General features: G+C 45.1%; 1 protein-coding gene across 1 annotated transcript in view; it reads left to right on the top strand.

The window, feature by feature from the left end:
* Positions 1-17,101: 17,101 nt before the first annotated feature.
* ERGIC1 (endoplasmic reticulum-golgi intermediate compartment 1) overlaps positions 17,102-22,606 on the top strand; it is a gene marked incomplete at both ends in the record, with an annotated part of 53,911 nt that continues 48,406 nt past the window's right edge. The window contains one exon of the mRNA XM_079542245.1: positions 17,102-17,358. Within this exon, the coding sequence (XP_079398371.1) occupies positions 17,102-17,358 (257 nt within the window). The remainder of the gene's footprint in view (positions 17,359-22,606) is intronic.

The following is a 22,606-nucleotide window of genomic DNA, read 5'->3' on the forward strand; positions in this document are numbered from 1 at the left end:
GAAAACTCTCAATACAAAAATAATAGCTGGAAACCTCAGAGGGATCACAATGAGTTAGAAATTCATCTCCAAATATTTTTAAGTGTGTTTTCTGGTCTGAATCTTTTAAGTTCCTTTTCATGGCCCCAGCTTAGCTTTCAAGTGTTAACACTAAGGAACTACAGCTTTCAATCTCTGCTAGCAAGAATCATAACGACGATTAGCCAAAATTCTAACAGTCTATTTTTAACATAAACAGTTTTAGCGAAAGAATGTATATTACTGAAGTAAACATGGACAGGAAAGGCAGAAAGCGAGAGTGACAGGCAGAGAGACAAACACTGCTTTGCAAAGAAGCCTTCGGAACATCTGGAACGTTGCAGAGCAATGTTATTTACCAGGGACGTCAGCCAGTCCCTGTGCAGATGGTTCCCATTAGTGTAAGATCAAGAGACCAGCAAGGCTAAAAATATGTGTTTGCTTTTTTAGAAACTGGTCTTCGTTTTCTGCGCCTTAAAAATAATAATCACTGTTACGCAACTTCTGTAACTTGGAACTATTTTCTTGGAATATTGTTTGGCATGCTGGCTGGGCTCAGGCCCCGTGCCATTCCTATTACTCACAGCCCTTCTCCCTGAGGACTCCATGATCTGTCTTTTACTTAGAAATAGGAGGATGGCACATAGAGCAGTTGCCGATGACTTTTGGTTATAACGTGTCATTGACAACATGCTGAATTGCTGCTGAGGCCTGATTCTTGCTTGGCAGTAGTGTGTGCAGCTCTACTGGGGCCCTTCTGAGCACCACACAAAGCCATCAGGGGACTGTGAGGACCTCAGGGCCATATCCCCATCACCATGGCAGCAGAGAAGAGAATGCTGGTAAGGAATCATAGAATCTGTAATGTTGGAAAAGAGCTCTAAGACCATCAGGTCCAACCCCAACCATCCCACCATGCCCACTGACCACGTCCCTCAATGCCGCCTCTCCGCGGCTCTTGAGCACCTCCAGGGATGGTGACTGCACCACCTCCCTGGGCATACGTACAAAGCCAGTCTGTGACTTCACAGAAATGACACAACTGAAACAGTAAAACTTTCAGGATGGTTGAGAAGATGCCTCAAGCTTTTCACGTTTACTGTTTCAAAGCACTTTACACACAGCAGCTGTGCCCAAATGAAACGAAGAGTTGAACCGTGAATGTAGTCTAAGAAAAAAATTGTTGACTGGAAGATCTGATTTCTCAGTGGAAATGCTAAAGGAAATTGCTCTTTCCTATGGGCCCCAAAAGAAAATCAAGTTTTGGAAGAATGCCTTTGATAAAACACTTCCCTCTATCATCACAACTAGAAGCCTGATGGAGCTTTAGGTGTCCCTGTCCATTACAGGGGAGTTGGACCTGATGGTTTTTAAGGGTCCTTTTCAATTCAAACCATTCTACGATTCTATGACTCTATCATTGGTCTTCCAGCATCACCAGACCTAAGCAGAAGCAACAGGAATGAGTTCAGCTCATGGGAATTTGTTACTAAAGTTTCTGATTTCAGGTGGGAAAGAGCTCAGGGGGAAGACAGAGCCAAGGGCACGGGGCAGCACCCTGCTCCTGCAGAGCCCCAGCAGCCCAAGACTGGTACAAGCACACCAAGCAGTGCAGCTCAGCCATTGCCCCCAGCCTTGGCCTCAGCCATGGAGCAGCACAGCAATGTGACCGCCAGCAAGAGCTGCCCCAATGAGCTGAGCGAGCCTGCCAGCTTGTTTTGCATCACATCCCATTTCTAGTTTTATTTTACTGGCGCTGATGACAAGAAAAAAAAATACATTTGAATGTGATCAGCATTCCTTTTGTTAAAACATTAATGTATCCAATACAGTTTCTCAGAAAGGCCTACAGCTATGTGAGAACAGATGATCAGATCCTGCCCTGATCACCTTCTCTCCTGGACAGGTGCTCTGCAAACATGAGTCTGGCGATCTTCCTCAGCCTTTTCTGAGCAGAGCTGTGCAGAGCACACCTGCTGGTCTTCTTGTCTCAGAGGAAACCCAACTCAGTGGGCTGCAGTGATGGCAGGGAAGCCACTGTCTAACTGTGATGAAACAGAAGCAGCCTCAGCAGGCACGGGGGAGCACTTGAGCATATCAGAATGATGTGTGGCCCTCATCCATAGCATCAAATTCATCACAGGATAAGAACAGAAGCAGATGCAAAAAAAACCCCAAAGTCCGAGCTAGCAGGAGGGTGGTGCAGAATGAGTAAATGAATCCTAAAGGCATTCAGTGACAAATTCCAAGTTCTCTTGTGGATGGAGTTCTTTCTTTTCAAACCACCACCGACCACTTCCCGAAATAACCTCAGCCCCACTGCCAAGTGCCACCCAGCCTCTGCTCTGCTCAGCAAGTGGGCGACCTCCTGTGCCATGTATAATTCAAGTATCCAACACACAAATGATTGCAGAGAACACACAAATGATGTCCCACATCCTGATGTTAGTCACCCCCTTGGGGGAACTCACCCCTACAAAGCCAGCATCCCAGAACACGCTGTGATTCCTAAGCTTCACTTTCTAAATGTTTCAACAGCAGCAGAAATCTTACAGCTCTCCACTTGACAGTGACACTCACTTAAAGCTGCCAGGGTGAAACACTCCAGTGTTTTTCCCCTAAAAATAGCAAATGAATTATCTGTGTTTCGTTTTACTGCTGCATAACAATTAGAGGCATTAGTTTAAAATATTATAGCGAATTACATAGAATCTTTCATCAAAAGGGATTAAAGCAGTTTGCAGATTAATTAAATCTCAAAATAAGACTGAGCTAAGCTTTATTATGAGAGATAGTGAGAGCTGGGATTCATGCGGCGAGAGGAAATCAGGACACCTGGCAATTTGGGACACGGGGCTTGTACAATCCCTGCAGGCTCTGTGCCTCAGCTTGTCTGCCTGTAGGAGAAAGATACTTAGCTTTGTTTGCAAAGTATAAAAAAATTCCTCTGGCAAAAGTGATGCTGATTGTTTATGTGGCAATTACAGTGCCTGGGCGTAGCGCGTGGGCAGAGATGAGCTGACAGACGCATCCAGGAGTCGTGAAGCTGCTCTGTCTCCCATCCAATTTCCCAGGCGTGACAGGCTGCAGCCAGCACCTTCCCCAGACTCTTTTAAATGCTGGCACCAAGCAGTGCTCATCGTTGCAGCCCTGACATCTCACAGCTCTGGGAGGCTGCGCCATTCACAGCGGCCTCCCAAGGTACCATCCACTGCTCCCAGCTGACAGTTCAGAGCAGTTAAGGTGTTCAGGAGCTGGCAACAGGAATTAGGTGGCCAAGTTCCCTTTGTATTTCCGTTAAGAGGGACCTTCAGTGCCGTATAAGAAAACTCCTTCCCTTCCCAGAAGGGACTGGAAGGGAAAGCCCACCCAGCTCTTAGCACAGCTCTCCATGGAGAGCTAACCTGTCATTAATTTAATCAAGTTGTCCCTTTCGGAGCACTGACTAACGGCAGCTTATGAAAACAAGGATCAATATCAAACGCCTTAAACAAAGGTCATCTCCAGCTGTACATTATTTAAACAAGCTGTGTAGAATCATAAAAGTATCTATGACTAAACCTGAACAGCCCAATGTCACAAGACCAGTGATAAAATTATGAGAATCAGAAACAGAAAAACAGCCCCAAAGTGGTGTCAGAGTGGATGGGTCAGCAGCATTTGCTTCTTCATTGCCAAACACATGAGGAACACACCGAAACACTCAGTCCAACCTCACATGACTACGGGGCCAGACCAGACAGTGCTTCGTAGAATCAGAGAATTAGAGGACCGCAGAATGGCTTGGGTTGGAAGGGAGCTCAGTCATCTATCTCCAACCCCCTCTTGTTCTTCTCTTAGAAACTAGATTTGGCCAGCATCTGGGCAAGGACAGCACTGCTGGTCCCAGTGCACTGAGGCAGAAATGGAGCCTGAGGAGGTGAGCGGTTGTGGGGTAGAGCAGCGTTCTGGTGTGAAAACACCCTTCTGCAGCCAAAGCAGAGCTCCCCACGGGCTGCCTTCCCTCTTACCCGGCTGAAGAAGAGGGGCATTGTCAGCACTGTGACCAACAGAAAAGCCACAAACGTTGCTGTGGCTGTGCTCAGTCACGTTTGACAACCGTCAGAAAGCCACTTCCCCAGACAACGGTTATGCAGTTTGGGGCAGCAACGTCCACAAACAAGCCCTCAGTCACACAAGCCTACAGTCCCAGCACCATCCAGAAGCAGTGAGATGCGTCCAGTGACCCCCAATTCCTCATGGGATGTGACAGAGTTCTCTCTCCCTCTCGTCTCATCCTCATGCAAATGAAGCACAGTATGATGAGCAAAAGCAAGAGCCCGCAAGGCTCCGAGCTGCCACTGCCACCACCGTCAGCACTCGGCAGAGCTGTTCTGAGATTTGGCTTGCTAATGTCTGAGGAGCTGAGATGAGAGCGACTATGGAGATCAGAGACAGAAGTCTGGGATGAATGTTACTGGCTTGCTTCTTATGGTGCATGTTCTCATCGCCAGTCCTTTGTAATTGCAAAAAACGGTGCCTTGCAGATACCTTGAAGAGACTGGAGACAGACATATGCATGTCATCATCAGGAAGTCTGTCTTGATAGTCAGCCAAGATCCCAAGGGAGTGTGCATTATTTATTATTATTAGCATTATCACTGCCACTAACCTCATTTCCCTAGAGATTTGACTCCAGTATAAATGCATGAGACCATGTCCTGGAGTTCTCACTCTATTTTTTTAAACATTTGCTCACACAAGCCATCTCTGTTGTCTCTGGGAACTTTGGTCAATAAAGATTGGGCTACACACTGGCTAAAGTCCTCTGGACACTGCTCTTTTTTATAGCAAGCTTCACTCAAGAGATGTACGACAGGAAAGCAAAAACCAGTGGATGTACTACAAAGGGTCTGCAGAGACTGCCTGGCTCCCTACAGACATCAGTTCTATTGGAGAAAGGCAGAACAGCACAAAATCAATAGCAACAAGCAAAATTGTTTATTTATGCAAACACCGAATTATGAGTCCCAAGCTTTTTGCATATTGCATGTGCAGGAACACGATGTCAACACCACTGTGCTGCAACAGGAAGCAAAAGATAAGACTTGGAGAACCATCAGCTTCCTGAGCACCAATCTGTCACTATGGTTTTGTTTATGTTTAACCAAATATAGGTTGGCATTACAAATCATCTTGGCAACGTTAGTCTTTTTGTTTTAATTTTAGAAACTCGAAGCTATTGCAAATACATCTTTTCTTTCAGAATTCTTGCCTCTATGGTTTGTGATATAGGGCCACAATGCAGAACTTCTGGCCCTTCGCTGGATGACAGTGAGAAATAAATCCCAAAATGATGAATGGTGTGTTGGTCCTAATTAGTAGGCATTTCAGAATATATTTCTAGAGATGTTATTTGTCCTAGAGATTCATAGGCCTTCTGTATAATTGTCAGATGACTATGTAAATATTAGCGGTGACATGACAAATCAGATTACCTCATGTATGGAAATGAGGCGAGATCTAAATATACAATCTCTTTGTTTGCGTTATTCATCTAACCTTAATTGCAAGCATGAGAAACATCGCCGTAAAATCCAGTGAGTGCCGGTGTTTCCTTTATCTCTAAACTGAAAATGAGGGGCCTGCTTCCTTATTCCGACAGCCATCTGAATGTCACACGTGCTGCTGGTGGTGTTCTTTCATCCATCGCAGCTGAACCAAACCATTCAAGCTCCTGGGACACCAATGCTCCCCACGAGAAGCAGGCCGAGATGCTCCGTGCTGCTCATCGAAAGGAGCAGCAGCCGGCACAATGGAGCCAGTGATTAATGAGAACAATTGTGGAGGATTTCCTATTATGCCAAGCTTCAGAGGAAAACAGTAAGCAACGCAAAGGAAATGAGTGCGTTTGCTGAAAATGAAAAGGTCATCCAGCCACAAATTTTCGGCTCTGATATACATGTAACATTTTAACTCCCATTTTTATCACAAATTATAGCTTCCCAAGGCCTGCAGGAAGTTGACAGAGAGATTGGAAGGTTACTGGGTGGTGTGAGAACGGAACTAACTGTGATTTACAAACTTGTCATTGCAGCATATCCACTTCTGTGTGATGAAGAACAAAGCAAACACCCTAATAGCAACCCCTTTGCATCTTCATCATACAGTTTTAAATAACAGCTGCTGTCGGTGTCAGAGAGACTCGAGATCTCTCTCCCCAAAATACCCAGCAAAGCCAGTTTAACAGAGTACAACACAGATATGCAAAAATGGGTGTCCTCTTGTGAATTGCAAATTATGTCACAACTTGACAGAGCTTCTGCCAGATACTCATTCACACTGACATCATCGACGACTGTAAATGTGGCAAAATCCTTTAAACAAAATATTGCTCCATTGAAAAAGCGTGCAGGACTCCTGCATTTCATCCACACTGCTTCCATCGCCTGCTTATCACAACCTAAGCCGCCCCAACCTTAATTCCCTTTTCTACAAAGCAGAAATAATAGCATTTACCTTTCTGTCATGGGACATTGTAAGAACTGGTGAACTTTCCCTGAATGTTTGAAAGTCACCAAATTAGTGTTGCTGCAGCAGAAGGACTATTTCTACTATTTCAATAGTACCAAAGGGATTCATACTGCTTTACATATGTCCAAGTTCCCTTAGCTTCTATATAGCCCAGAAAAACAACTGTGAACTTTTTGTGATGGCTGAGAACAGAAGCTGCATGTATCATGATGCAGACATAAAGGGAGTTCTGTGTTTAGATAGAAAGCACACAGCACACAAAGAGTGAAAGCACGGAACTATTGCAGCTAGTGGGGATGCTCACAGAATAAAATACAGCTACTGGTACAGCATCCATTGAATCTCACAGAGCCTTAATGACACATAACTAAAATTCCAAATTGAAAACCGTATCTCAGGATCAGACTGATAGGACAAAATTTCACTCTATGGCTCTTGAATTTACAATGAAAATCCATTAGTGACTCACTTTTTCTAAGGATAGAAGGCAGCATACCTTATGAGTCAGCCTTCTGCTGAGAAAAAAAAATGTTAGCTTCAATGGGCAGAGAGATAAACCACTGAAAAGACCATAATTATCAGCCATTACATTGGGGAACAGAGTGGAGAACAGGCAATGGAGAGAGCAAAAATATATGAAGGACTTAGCTCATGGAGGAGCTCTTAGCATCATAAGACCAACCTTTAGAGGATCAGTGAGAAATATGAGCTGAATCACTTCAGCACCTGTCTGGGAGGTTTAATGCAGTCTTCTCTGGAAGTCAGAGCACACAGATTAGTCCTGCAGCTGCAGTGCTAACAGGAGTAGGGTTAAAATAGGTAGGATTGGTTGCCATACGCAGAGGCCTGAAACAGCTAGAAAAGGGGGAAAAAAATAGACAAAAGTGAATGTACTAAACATATTCAGATTAGGATGACTGTTAAGTATGATTTGGAATTTTAGTGTTCAAAATGGATTAGAAGAAAAACCACTGTGTTTCAGTCAGACAATATCTACAGGCAAAGGAGGAGAATCGGGTGTAGGAATACACACAGTGCTCAGAAATGATTTGAAGAAAGCCACCTGTACCTCTCCCAGCAGAACGACCCACAGCATGCAGAGAGCCACTCTTCTGTGAACTCAGGGCTAGCGAGAGATGCTTTCCATCTCTCATTTCAGCTGCTGCTTCCTTATCCATGCAAAATTCCAGTCAATTAAATCTGTCTTCTAACTTTAAATGACGCATACAATGCAAGACAAATCCTCATCTAGTTAGCAATTTTTTTTGTATCTTTTGTCTCTCCGCAGTACTCTGCAGGAGCTGTGAGTGCATTTCTGTCTCTGCGAGCAATACACACGCACATGAGTCACTGCACCCTAGAAATCCAAGGAGGTCGACATTTTGGAGTTTGACATTGTCCTCTCATATTATTTTCACACTAGATTAATTCCACTGTCTTTGGCATGATTTTTTTTTTGTGAATGACTCAGAGAATTTGGCCCTCCACCTGGACTAATATTATCTGTGCCTTTGGATGGACACAATTCCACTGCTCTGCTCTTCAGGGCTTTCACTCCTCCTCATCGCTCTTGCACAGGATAGCTGTCTATGTGAGGCTGTTGGGAGAGGCCATGCAACATCATGCCACTTAGCAGAAGGGTATTTTTTTTCATGCTTTGGATAAGCTAAATGAGATGATTAGCTATGTCACACATAGATGATCCACACATCTTACTAAAAATGACTAAATCCCAAGGAGAGAGCAACTTGCTGAAATTCTTCACTTCCTCTTTATCTGGCTCCCCTTCAAAGTTTACAGTCAGTGGCTCAATCACTTTTGCAACTGACTGCAAAAGGCGACAGTAAACTTTCTCTCCACATCGTTGCTGGGAAGGAATCTTCAGCTTGGTGTCCCAGAGATTTCACATTCACATTCACTCTTGGTTTTGACCTAATGTCCTCGCTGGGAGAACCACACCGATGTCACCCTACATCCCCACCCTGGCTCAACAACAGAGGGGACATGGGAACGCAATGTCACTGACGTGAACTTTACGTGGCCTCGTTGGTACAACAGGAAGCAACAGAAGATGTTCTTCATTTACATAAAGCTCCAGTCATGAGTCACTGCTATCTTCTACAGCTCCAGCCTGTCACACTGACGAGGCTCAGGATGGTGAGCGCAAGCACCACGCCATTGCTCAGTCAGATGCCCACAGACGTCGGCCTGGCTGTTTCAGCACCTGCCCTGGGGAAATAGAAAAATGTAAAATGGGCACACAAAATTTCCCTGCAATGTGGGAAACTGGTGTGTCTGGCTCCCCCGACAGTGGAAGGGAGCTATTCGTTAACTGTTAACCTACACTGACACAAGTCAGCGTCTCAACTTTAAGCCTTTGGTATCTACAGTTGAATGCCCATCTCCGTCCTTCTGGAGGAAAGTCAGAGGTTAGTTAACACAGTAGCATGAATGATTTTCCATGCAGAAAACTAAGGCCAGAAGGCTGCCCACTCAGAACTGCTCAGAAAATCAGCTGTAGAACTGGGATCAGAATGGAGGGATGTTGTCCTGTACATCAAACCAGCCATCACCCAGCTAAGAACATCTTTTGCCATGTCAGCATAAAAGGCCAATACATTTACAACAGGGTGAGTAGGTACTTGTCTGCTGTAACTCCTCTGAAGACAAGGATGGATTGCAATCTTTTTAAGATACTGAGTTTTAAGGTCTCTGAATACCCCATGTTTTCTGTGGAGTGGGGTTCCTGCTCTGAACTGTCTATGGAGGAACCTTTACCTGCATATAGGCTGAGAGAGAAAATCTAAGAAAATTATTAGACAAGCGTTAACCAGATGAATACCCTTACAATGTGGTTTTACTTCTTGATGCTGTACACGCTACTGTCTCCAGCAAAAAACATCCACCAATATGGAAAAAGGGCAATAGGGAAATTCCATTGAAATAAGTAGAATTGGAAACTTCTCTCTTTTTTTGCACAGGGCTGTTCCCATTATGATTTCAGGGAAGAGAGTGTGTGAGTAAGAAGAAGATGAGGAAGAGGTTGGGAAAAAAACAAATAGTCTGGGGTACACCCTCAGCGGATGGATAAAGTGAAAATAGTTACCATAGAATGGAAATATTTGGGAAACAGAATGGAAGAAAGTGAAACACAAATACTGCTAGACTCGTGGTTTAGTGCTGGAAAACTTGTGATGAACAGGACAGTCATCTTTGCTTATATGTTTGCTATATGTTTGTTTATATGTTTGTTAAATCTATACTAAGAATCTAACCAAAAGACGAAATATTGTAACATGAAGCCCAATCAAATACACCAGGGTTTGTTTATTTCAGACTGACACTGTGATAACCAAAGCCTATACAGATTTCAGGGTCAGCACAGGCCAAAGAGTTGCCCTGGGCATTATCATTTTGGCTGCAAATGTTGTAGGCTGATAAAATACGAATTTCAGGAGAACAGAATATGAATGTTTTCTAAGCCATGTGTTATTATAGAACTTCATCAAATACCAGTACATTAAGTGGTCCCAATCTGCCCTTGTATCAAACATATTCCCTCTGACTCTAGGGTTGAAACAATACAAGCATCTTACTTCTCACCATTGGATGCTGCAGAGCCAAACTACATTAACATACAGCAGCTAAGATTAATGTTTGGAAGTGGCCCAGTCTCTGAGTCAGACTGATTCTTTCCGTTCATAAACTTTTAAATGCCAGGAAAAAAGTTAAAAAGTCCAATTAAAATAAAATCCACTGCAGGCTTATCATCACTGTGTGAGCAGGGCAGCATTTTACTCTTCCCCTGTGAGATGCTTGAGCAAGAATCTCGAAGCAGCCTCACATGAGACAGGCTGAAAAGGGTCTTCTTTGGTAAGGGTGAGTATGGAGAGCGAGGGGCCTGGCTTCCTTTAAAGGCTAGAAGATTTTTCTGTAAGTCTTTGTTGCTTTATTCAATTTGGTTTACTTATTTCTCCTCGTGCGCACTCATTTCAAAGGGATCTTCCTCTTGAGCTTGGTTTCTGATGAACCAGCTTCCAATCTCCCCATATACATCTCCTGTTAGCTGCTGCCATAGCATGAAACTTCTTGTTCTTACCTCTAAGTTCCTGCACAAACCCGTCTGTGTATCTGCTTCATTTCTTTGCAATTCCCTTCTGATGATTATTCACATCTCAAGCAGGTTCTTTCTTCATTCTTTCGTATCTTTCTGCTCTTTTTTGTGTGTTCTGTGTATTTACAGCACTTGCTTTTTCTCACTATCTCCTTCAACAATAAAAGACAACCTTTGGAGACCACTGCCAATCTGGAGTCTCTCTAAACAGCAGATGGCTGCAGTCAGCAAGAAAGATAGATGTCAGATTGGATCCTATGACATCTGAAATTGGCCACCCAAAACGAAACCTCTCCTAATCAGAGGCCCTAACAATGGTGTTTCAGAGATGCTGAGTCCACAGACTCCAGGTGCGATCAATACAAGGCACAGCCACCTCTGGCTTCATTCTTGAGAGGTTACGAAAACCTCTTTTTGGAAGATTTTCTCTGGCCACACCCTGACTTCTGAAATAGATTGTTTAGCAATGAGAAAACCTTCCCAATCCACTGACCATCATTGTGCTGGCAAACAACCAAACAAGAGTGGTGAAAACATAAGTGTTAGTTGCAGGAGAGGCCGCCTGCTAGCAAATCACAGAAGCAATTAAAAATCCATTTTCTAATTATGACAGAAATGAAAAAGAGTAGGATTCTCTTGTCTGAAGAGTCCCACTGGGCTTATTCAGCTCCCCAAATACAACACAATATCTGGAGGAAACCCCTGAGAAAGCTGATAAGGCAGCACAGATTAGCAAGCCAAAAGTAAACGGTGAAGTGCTTTTCAACATCTCACTACAGTTCCAATGGATCCAATGATGCATGAGAATGTTAAACTGCAATACCATGACTGGGTGCCCACAGGCTGCTGCAGCAGGATTTGGCAAGTTTTCCAAGTAAGCTTCCAGTGTTTTCTTTGAAAAATTCCTCCTTGCCGAGGTTTTGACTTGTTTAACTTGTTCACTGCTGGGGGGGCATTGGGTGGCCCAGTGCTGTTGAATGCTCACATCCACGTTCCACTGAAAAGCACCATTTTCCATACATTGCTGAGCACAGAATAGCATTCCCACTGTCTGTCTGGACAGCCACCTGACCTCACGCTCAGGATGCTCAGTCTGCCTTCCACAGCCTATGCTGAGAACAAACCCACCCACTCTGAGGTCACTCTTACCGCAACAAACCAGGCACTCGGCATCACCAGTCCCCATTGAGCTCTCTCGCTGACTCCCCACTGACACGATGCTGGTACGAGGTCTCTGGGAGAGATCCAAAATAGCACTCAGGCACCGAAGTGCAACTTGTGCAGACTGCTGGCGCCGGTGCTCCTGAGAGCAGCCCCGGAAAGCCCGGCCTCCCTCCCGCCGCTACTCTAAGAGCCCACAAATCCTGGGGAAAGCTTCCTCTGGCGCCTAAAGGTCTGCTGACTTTCTGTGCCCAGCAGCCTCGCTGTTCTGCCTGGGCTGAATTCTCACCCCTACTTCTCGCCTAAGTCCATCCTGAAATATGGTGGGCTTTTTTGCCAGTAAGGCCTAAAGGACCCAATTTGCTAAGCATGTTGTGATCAAATATGACACCGAGGACAAGACTGAAGGGAAGGAACTCTTGGAAGTGCTTCTGTGCTTATATGTATTTACCACTAGTAAGTCATGGACCCCCCCAGCCCAGTATCACCAGTATCCTACCCTACCATCACCACTGTTTCCCAGAGAAGAGCCCTAACCAGACATCCTATTCCAGCATGACAATTCACACTCCTGGTCACACAATAGTTCAGCTTTATGACACTGGAGAGAGAGCCCTCTCCTTTCTTCCCCTGAATGCTGGAAGTTTCTCACAGCACTCCGTCAGTTCAAAGGTCCAGAAGTGGACTTGGGAGCATGTAAAACAGAGGCGGTGGCTTATCTCCCAGGAAAATTTCCATGAAGAAGTCTGATTCAAGTGTTTGTGCTGATTGTGTGACTTACTTAAAGCCACAAACAATCACTTTTTGGTTCCATGTCAGGGTTTCCCTGGGACATCCTCAGACAGCCCCTTCTCCCAGGTATTTCCTGCTGGCTGATGCAGGCATCTCACCACTCAGTTTACTAGCCATGGGCAAAAGTCCTTAGGCTCCTAATTATTCCTTTCCCAAGTACAGGGAATTTAGGCATTTAACTCGCTACAGAATAATCTTCCTTTGAATTACTGAATTATTGAATTAATTGAACTCCTTTAGGTGCTAAACTTGAACTGTTTGTTACTAATCAAGATCTCTTCGATTTTTGGCCCTCTGTTTTTGCGTTCAAAGTCCTTGATTACGCTGCTTACCTCCAGTTAATGGTTAACGTGCATCCGGTTAACTCCATCGCCTTTGGCCGTGACCCTATGCATGATTTCAGTCTCCCAAACTGCACTGGTCACTGATCAATACAGAGGGACTGTGTGAGGCAAAACTGACAGCAGCTGGAACTTGTCCGCAGAGTTCATTTCCACAGTGGAAAAGGAAGCAAACACAAAAACTTAGTGTTCACTGTGGCTTTGCCATAGTAAATACCTGACATGCCAAAAACTAAAGCAAACAAGCAAGCAAAAAGAAACCGTATTAAACACAGGGTACATTTTCTAGGGCTTTAAAAGCTGAAGATTTCCATTAGCGCTGCCCATTTCAGTGCTCACTCAATGTCATGGGGCAGGGAAGAGGCCGTGTGGCTGTGTGGGTCCCCTCCCAAGTACACACACACAGTGCCTGCAGCCAGCCCTGGGATCCATAAAATGATCATGTTGCTACCTCTGTGTATTGAGCAGGAAGAAGAGAGGTTGTTTTCATGTTGTAAGGGAAAAACTCAGACACTCAATGAAGAAGGACCTTTGTATAAGTTGAACAGATATGAATTTATTCCACCGTCCATTCAAGATGCAGTCTCACAATAGATTGATAGCTATAGGATGTAGGATGACAACCACATCCTACACTGCATGAAGACTTAAAGCTCACTTTTTTGTTCCCTGATATTCAGAAAATGCTGCCAACAAGTAGCTTACTAAAATGCTAAGAGGAAGGGCTGAGCTTTCATTGCTGATTATACTTAGCACAGCACTTGTGTTTGAATTCTTCACCTACAGGCGCATCCTGTTCCTTCAGAAATATTTCCTCACATGCTGTTATTTATATTTTATAACTTTTTCTGTTCATTCTCTGAAATGTTTTTTCCTTTTCCTGAACAGCAGTTGTGTTCAGTGCTTCATGCAGCCAGAGTCACGCCCTGCAGAATACAACACATAATCAAGTAAACACGCCCTGTGTAGCAATGTGCTCACTTAAATCCCAAACCCACCCTGACACAAGTGCTGCAAACATATCCTGTGAATACATGCACAAGGGTAGAACGTCGCACAGTGCATACCCTGTCACACGCTGTCCCAAACAAAAAGCTACAGTTCAGCTGTGAGCAAACACTGCTGTGGCAGAAGGGGCTGTGAATAAGCGCTGCACCTTCCTTCACAGTCACCGCACATTCCCACTTGATGAACAAAATGAAGGTGACCTAAACGATGACTGTATGCACCCTGCTTTACCCTTAGCAAACAATGCTGCTCGTGACCCAGTCACAGCACTTGCAGTACGTTCCCAGCTCAGGAGTGGTAACACAAGCCAGGGGCTAACACAGAGCTCAGCCATGTGTAAGGAATCACAAACAAAACAAAAGAGGAAATCATACAAGGGCATTTTAGATGTTTTATTGAACAACATTATGGTGAATGGGTAAGGTGATATGTTGCACTTCTTTGGGAACAAGGACATTTTAACAAGTTAGAGATTAAAAAAAATCATCACAGATTACTATAAACTGCATTAACATGAAGTTAAAAGCAGAGAATGTCATATCACCTAGAAACTGGGAAGATTTAGGAAAACCAGAGAAACAAAACGTTACTTGTAAGAGCAAGTTTATGGGCTACCAAGATGATTCAAATAAAGCATGTGTGGGTCACTTGTCTCTAGGAAGGAGGCAGCAGTTTTTTTTCTATGAAGCATGAGTTAGGAATCCTGATAGAGTCAAATATGATCTGATTTATTTATAAGAAAGTGAACTGAAGTCAGGACAATATTCCTTTTTGTGAACAGAACTATGAGCACAGAATTAGGAATAGGGGGATGGGGGAGGTTGATATTTGCTAATTTTAGAGGTAAATCTGACCTTATTCTGTAGCCTTAAGTCATCCAACTCACCTCCCTGCTTCAGCCTCTTCCTTGGAGAGAGCTCTGAAAACTTCTACTTGCTGATTTCAGAGTTGTCTCAATTAGTGTTACTAATGCTACTTGAAGAGAAACAATAGATAATTTTAGGGCTGCTGTTATTAGTAAATGTTCATCTATCACCTACATGAAAAAAAGAGAGATAACTTTTAAATCAGCTGTCAGTATCAGTTTATTTATTCCAGCTCTAACGACATGACAAGCACCTCAAATAAACCCGGGCTTTCAGCTCTCATTCTAATACACAACATGATCTAAGCAGCCGCACCCAGCTGGACTGAGGACAAATTCCTGTGCTTATCTCAGGCTCACTAGAAGTCTTATGTAATTAAACAATATTGTGATGAGGGTCTTATCTCAGGGCATTAACTTCTTCTTCCCTTGGCAAGGATGTAAGTGAACTGGATCGAACTGGAAAGCTGTCTTGGCGCTGCTCTGTGTCCATCAGTTTCTTCAACCTTTTAGATGGAAACAAAACTTCCCAATGTGAGCTTTCACTGCCTTGCATTCTCAATCCTTGGGTCTGACAGAGGAATGAGTGTTCAAGGCAACCTCCCAATTTGTCTATCCTACAGGTTAAATACTTTTGTAACCACTTTAGCACTGCCTTGGCTCCTGCATTGGTCTTTGCACAAGATGGTTAATAATAGCTAACGACACAGGGGCCTTGCCAGGAGCTCAGACTAGCACTGGGTTGTGCAACTATAGCTTGATAGGCACAGTTTTGTTGCTGTTTTTTTGTTTTGTTTTATCTTTCCAGTACAGATAGACCCCCTGGCTATGTCTACACAATCAGTTTGACCTGTTGAGAGATGAGAACCGTCTCATTAGTTTCAGTGGGTTGTTCAATTTTGGAGCACAATGCACAGTGCAGCAGGGTTTGGTGGCTGACCAGTCTGCAATCTGCTGAATGCACTTGCACAATGCAATTCGGGTAATTTAGATGTCTGAGATCAAAAAGCCAATTAGGCTTCTTTATCTGTTTCCCGGGGGCTTTTGAGGGATCGTGCCTTGTTATCTCACCCCAGGACTCCTCCACTTTATTTTTGAATATCCCCATCAAGAATTATCTCTTCATTTGAAAGCCCATGGCATTGACTAGCAGCTCTGACTGTTAGGTATTTTTCCTCTACTTATTTCAATCTGAATTATTATTTTTTTTCCAAGTGTGGGTCTGGTTTCTGGGTGAAAGCAAAGAATGGGAAAATGTGGATTTCTAAGCGTGGAGGTTATGACAGCGGGTGGAAGAGGAAGAAAGCTCCAGAATCAACGCAGAATCAACGAGAACAGCAGTATGCTTGTCTAAGTATGTATTGAAGTATGCACACAGCGTATTTAGATTGCTGCTGTTTCTCTTTCTCTTGCTCTGCTTTTAGGCTGAGAAGACAAAGAGCTGCATTCTCCTCCTGTGTTACGCACCACTTCACTCCTTATCGCAGCATTGGTCGCAGTTTATCTGCAGCAGGAAGTCCCTGGCTGAGGCTATGATGGGATGTTGAGGGAACAGCCTGGGTGCAGGATGATGAATGCAGCTCTGTGAGACCAGCGATGTGTGCCGCGTTAAAGCCGGCAGGGATACAGTCAGACAAAAGCATTAATGCTTGGGCAAAACGGCAAGGCAGCAGACCAGAGAGGCTCAGGCGGCGGGGAAACGCCTCGCCTGCGAAACAGCGAGCTTTTTCTTACTTTAACTCTTTGTCCTCCGATAAAAAAACGCAGAAAGGTTTTCAAAAGAAAGCCGAAGAGCCAGGCTGGCACCAAGGGGCTCATCCAGCCCGCAGGCAGCGCTGCCGGCCGCTTTTCCGCTGCTGCTGGGCGGCCGCCTCAAACCCCGAGCCCGGCACCGAAGCCGCGGCAGCATGCGGCCTCCTCGGCTCCCGCCGCTACCCGTAACCCGGCGGCGGAAGCGGCGGCCGGCCCCAGCCGCCCAATGGGCTGAGCGCTGCGCGGCGGCGAGGCCGTCACTTCCTGGCCCTGCGGCCGGCGGCAGCGAGGCGAGAGCCGGGCCCGGGGGCGGCGGGGCCCGCAGCCTGCCGGCGCCCGCCAGCACCATGCCCTTTGACTTCAGGAGGTGAGTGCGGCCGGGCGGGGCGGCCCGCAATCCCGGCCTCGCGGCCTTCGTGCCTCCTGCCCGGCAGCGGTGATGTGAGGCGAGCCGGGCCGCGGGGCCGCGCGGGATGGGGAGGAGCGGCAGCCAGAATTGGGTCTGGGCGTGGGAACCCGTGCGATTATCGTTATATAATGGCGTTGTGCAAAGGAGGCGTGAGGAGTTTCGAACGGCCCCGGGCGGCGGTGGGGATCGGGCCTGGCGGGCGGGGCGAGGCCTGCGGGAAGCTGGGATCCGAGCACGAGGTGTGCGCAGCTAAAACGAAGCCGAGGGACCCTGGGCTGCCGTGGGGCTGCAGCGATAACCGTGAGTTTGAGACGTTCCCGAAGCAAAGCTGTGTAAGCGACGCCTCCCACCTGCAGAATGCACCTATCTATCGGAGTCTTTTCACGTAGGTTCTACCCCAGCGTTAGGGTTACCGTCCACCTGCGCCAATCTGGGAACTGAGGTCTGTGAGGCCTCTCTTGGGGCGCTACAGTCACATGTGAACAGCACCGACAGACATAGACCTGTTTGAGTGTCCGAAAGAGGGCCAATAAAACGATCCGAAGGATGGAACACCTCCCCTGGGAGGACAGGCTGAGAGCTGGTGCTGTTCAGCCTGGAGAAGAGAAGGCTCCAGGGAGACCAGAGAGCAGCCTTTCAGTGTCCAAAGGGGGCTGTAAGAAAGAGGAGTACAGATGGTTCGGCAGGGTCTGTTGTGATGGTGACAAGAGGACATGGTTTCAAACAAAAAGATTTAAATTGGATGCAAGAAAAAGGTTCTTTATGACAAGGGTAGTGAGGCACTGGCACAGGTTGCCTAGAGAGTGGGTGGATGTTCTGTTCTGTTCCTGCAGACACCTGAGGTCAGGCTGGAGGGACTCTGAGCACTGATGGAGCTGTGGGTATCCCTGTTCGTTGCAGGGAGTTGGACCAAATGGCCTTTAAGGGTCCCTTCCAACTCAAATGCTCTTATGATCACCTCATGTTTTGCATGTAGTACCACCATGAGCCATACAACTGTTGATGTGGAGAAAATAGCACAGTTCTGTCATTCTCCCATACGAAGGCTGTGCACTGTGTTTCTGCTGTAACTCTAAACCAGGCCTCTCATTTATACAGGATGGCAGGATCTTGTATGTGATCCCTGAGGCACTGTTGAACATGGAGCAGTTGCTTCTGAATGAAAACTTGCTGAAGCTGGAAACAGCATCTGCTGAATCATATGGGATCCGGGCCCCAGAGCCTTGTTTCTTCCTTTGTATAAAGTTTGGTAGCAAAACTCTTCTCAGCTTTGGAGACATTCTGCCAGCTGCAAGCCCTGTTGCCGTCTGTTTTCAGGCTTGTAGAATACACGAACAATGAGGGATCCTGAGTTATGGCTGTTGCTTTGTAATAGCAGATAAAATGTTATTTCTGATGTCTTAAAAATGTAAGTTCTGTTGGGTCTCAAAATGCACATGTGGAAAGCAGCTTCACAAGGAGTAATCATCCTAAGAGAAAGCACCTGTGTGGTGCTTCAGAATGGTGTAAAGGTGTTGAATAAAAGCTCAGTTAGTTTGGATTAATGAGTTACAGAAATGTGGAGGCATCAGTTCACACCTGCACTTTGAAGATTCACAGGTGGAAATAAGTTCTTTGTCATTGAGTTGGAGGATTAGAAATAGACGTGTCAAAGCACCTACTCATACAGTGTAAGCTTATTGAAGTTCATCTTTTCTTCAGAGATGAGACTTTAAAGGCTGCGCTTGGTATAAGGCATGAACTTTATGGTACAGGGAAACTAGTGTCACATGCAACTAACTGCTTTCCTCTTTCAGCAGCTTGAACAGAGCTCAGGAACAACATTTTTGCAAAGGTCAGAGGCAGTCTTTGAGCTTTTTTGATCACTGTGCTGTCAGTGGAACAAAATCTGTTGAGGCTGGAAAGTTTTACTCTGGTAGGTTAAGAATGATGCGTGCATTAAAAATTTGCAGCTACTTCCTGACAATGATATAACACAGCACAATAGGCTTAGAGAAGGGAAGTTTCCACCTGTGGTATGTTTCTGAAGGTTTTTGTCATTTAAATGCAAGGATTTTCGGTCAGACATTTCAACTGGATGTTCCCTTTAGGAGGTGCAGTTTGGCACTCTGTCTTTACCACGCGCTTCAAAGTGTGTGTTGTCCTTATGTATGATTAGAAGGTTGGATTAAAAGAAAACCCCAAAAATGACACAATTACACCTATGTATCTTCTAGAGTCCAAAATTTAGAGTTTCCAAGTGGAAAGATATTGGTTCTTTTTTTCTGAAGGCTGCAGCTTTAACCAATGAAGTCCCTATTCTTCACCAATTGAAGCTGAAGAAAGCATTTCTGGCCATTTGGCTTAATCTTTTCTATCTCATAGACTTAAGGGTTCAAATTTGCCCCAGTTGGAGAACACAAAGTGCTTGAATCCATTTCTTGGAAGGAGTCTCCCTGGGGCAGAGTCTGAGACGTGCTGGTTGGTATCAGATGTAGAAACAGCTTGTTTTATTGCTTACGCTGTATGTTTCTTTTTCTGCAAGGTTTTTGTTTTCTCAGCTTATCAGTTATTCTTTTTGCCAATATAAAATGCATTTAAATAATAAATAAAATATTTTTACAATAAAAGAATTTCAAGTGAATAAATAATTGTTATGTTCCGAGTGCTAGGGTGTTAATCATTCTTAGTACATGCCCAATGCTTTTCATTTTTCAAAGCATTTCACATGCTCTAATCTCTGCAGTCCTTTGATGTTAATAAGGAATCAAGTTTGTAGATTGGAGGCTTTGGTACAGATCTGTTCAGTGCAAGGCACGAGACATCAGCCCTCCTGCAGAGCTTCTGAATCAGTTTGTATGTACAGAAGGCCTGGTTTCCTCTTTGTAAATCATTTTTTTTTATTTTTCAACATGATTTGTAAATCATGTTGTTGCTTCGTGCCTTTTTCATCAACACGTTGTTGCTTTTTGCCCTTCCCTGGTTTGTTAGCGCTCATCTCAGCAAAGCTCCATACCTGTATGGGGATTTTGAGGTGCACAGGTGGAATGCAGAGGGTGCTTCGCCCTTGAGCATTTAAGTGTCACTTGTTTATTTGCAGCTTCTGTAGCTGTTAAAATCGTAATTAGATTAAACTGTATAGCTTGGGTAATCTTGAATGGTGATTGCAGGCCAGAAGGTTTCTCCCATGTTACGTGATCCGCTCAGCACGAAGGCTTAGCTTCAGTGGAGAGCAACAGTTCTGGAGTTCAGCTTGCTGTAATGCTGAGAGGTACAGGAGTGATGAGTGGCTTTGTGTGCTGGAAATGGACGTGGTGGGGAGAAACTTGCTGCAAGTTCAGTTGCTTTTGAATATGATGGCTTTTCTTGGCATCTGCCCATTTGCGTGATAGTTACTGGTGGCTTCATTGCAGTTTCTGAAGCCTCCCAACTATTCTGGTAGCTGTAACTGGACTGAGACAAACTAAAATAGACGATTCCGAAATCAAGTTTTTGTTCTAACTGGGGCGATTCTCAGTTGTGCCCTGACCACTTTTTCAGCACAGAAAGCAAACATCTGCAAATCCTTATTTTTATATTCAACTAAACACTTCAGAGTTTATTTCTCACTACTAATCACAGTGTTTTGATTATGACTTCTGTTGTATTTTTCCCCTTATGCCTTGGTAGCCTAAATGAAGTATTTTTTTTTACCAGTATGCTGTACCTGGATTTTAGAGGTCAGAAGGAAGGAACCAGGCTTAGAAGGGATTTTGATTTAAGTGCTCATTTAGAGTGGAAGTTCTTAGTGGCAGATTTATTCCCTCTGAACAACACAATGGGGCCCACAGTCAGCTGCTCCTTGGTAAATCTGTAATAAATGATACGTTCCACATGGGTATTATGATTGACTGCTGAATAGAGTTCTGGTTGTTCTGGGCCATGGGCAGGTCTTTGCTTTGGTTCCCATTTGTGTTCCTTTTTGTTTTTTTTTTTAAGTCCAATCATCCAGTCAGCTGAAACTGACACACTTTCAGCATTAGTGCCTTCAGGAGAGGCAGTGTGATTATGAATGTTTTTAATTTCGACCTACGAGTTGTGATGGCTAATAGGCAAACTGATGCCCGAGACAACTGGCCTGGCATGGTTGCGAAACTGGTGATAGAAACTGCTTCAGCAGCATCAGGGAGCTCTGTGTGTCCTCCTTTGATTCCCAGGCAGATTAGTGAGATCAGGCTGGCAGATAGTAGGCAATCTGCAGTCTTAGGAAAAAGTCTTTTTCAGCCCTAAGCTGCCCCTTTGACAACAGTTTCTCATGCACTTCTAAGCTTAAGAAAAATAGCTTGCTTTCAGTCTTCGGGCTTAAGGAAAGGAGCAAAGCTCTCTCTCATAATCCTACCATTTTTCTTCTGACAGATTTGTGAGGGTCACGACTTAAAAGCTTTCTTGTAACACCTCAAATCTCACTTCAACTTTTAGGGGAGTTGTTCAGCTTATGTGTGAGTGTTTGCCAGTTGTAAAGCAAGAATAGGTGAGATGTTAGGAAGAAGCTCTTTTCTCAGAGGGCGGCGAGGCACTGGCACTGCTGCCCAGAGCTGTGGGTGCTCAAGGCCGGGTAAGACAGGGCCCTGGGCAGCCTGATCTGATGGGGGGCAACCAGCTGGGGGGCAACCAGCCTACAGCAGGGGGTGGGAATGGGTGATCTTTAAGGTTCCTTCAATCCAACTGTGCTGTGATTCCATGAAAAATGCTGAGTGACATTCTGGCACTGTCTAACAGCTGTCAAATGCTAGTGGAAATGTACGCATTTGTTCAGGAGTTTAATTGGCAATCTCTTTGTGAAGTCTCAAGCAGCTCAGTGTTTCTCATGGGATCATAGTGCACTGTGCTCCATCCACCTGCGCTCCCTCTCAGCACATTGTTTAACAAGCTGTGTTACTGCATAGTGGTTCATTTGGCAAAGTTACTTGCTGAACTTACTTTACAAATGAGCTGTCTCTCCTGTAGAACTGCACGCTGGTGATTGCAGCAGGTATCACCTGTTCTTGGCTGAAAGATCGTGGGGAGGACACAAAAGAAGAATAAGCAGCCACAGGCAGCCGGAATGGTTTCTCCTGGTTGGATGAGTTGTGCTGAGAGGTGTGCGTGCAGCAGTATCGAGAAGGTTTGCGTGTGCCCTGTACTGAGTTGTGTGCTCACGCTCGCTTCCACAGCCACAAACCACAGCCATTTATAGCCAGTGGCCGAAACGCTGCTCTGCGTTGATTAGATAGATGCCTCTTTACACTTTGCAGGGACTGCACTTTTTTGTTTAGCTGCTTGACAGCTGCCTGCTCCTGAGCAGCTGGTGGCTCTGCGACATGCTTCTGGCGAGCGTGTTCCACCTCAGTGTGTTGTGAAACAAGGCTTCGTGGGCTGCTGCCTTACGTAACCGCCAGAGCCGGGCTGGTGCCAGGCTGTGCCATGACTAACTGCGTTTCAACAATAGCCCTTTGAGGGCACCTGAAGGATTAATCTGCAGTCATAGCAGTCAGATGGGCACACAGCAGTTGTACAGACGGAGCGTGTTGATGTCTGTGCCACAAATAACCAATTATACATAGAGCGCATGCGTGTAAATGTTTCTCCTTAAGTCTCCTTAATACGTTATTTATCTTAAAATAGCTGGAGTGGAA

The sequence above is a fragment of the Tetrao urogallus genome (assembly GCF_951394365.1).
Source record: "Tetrao urogallus genome assembly, chromosome: 14".
Classification (NCBI taxonomy): domain Eukaryota; kingdom Metazoa; phylum Chordata; class Aves; order Galliformes; family Phasianidae; genus Tetrao; species Tetrao urogallus.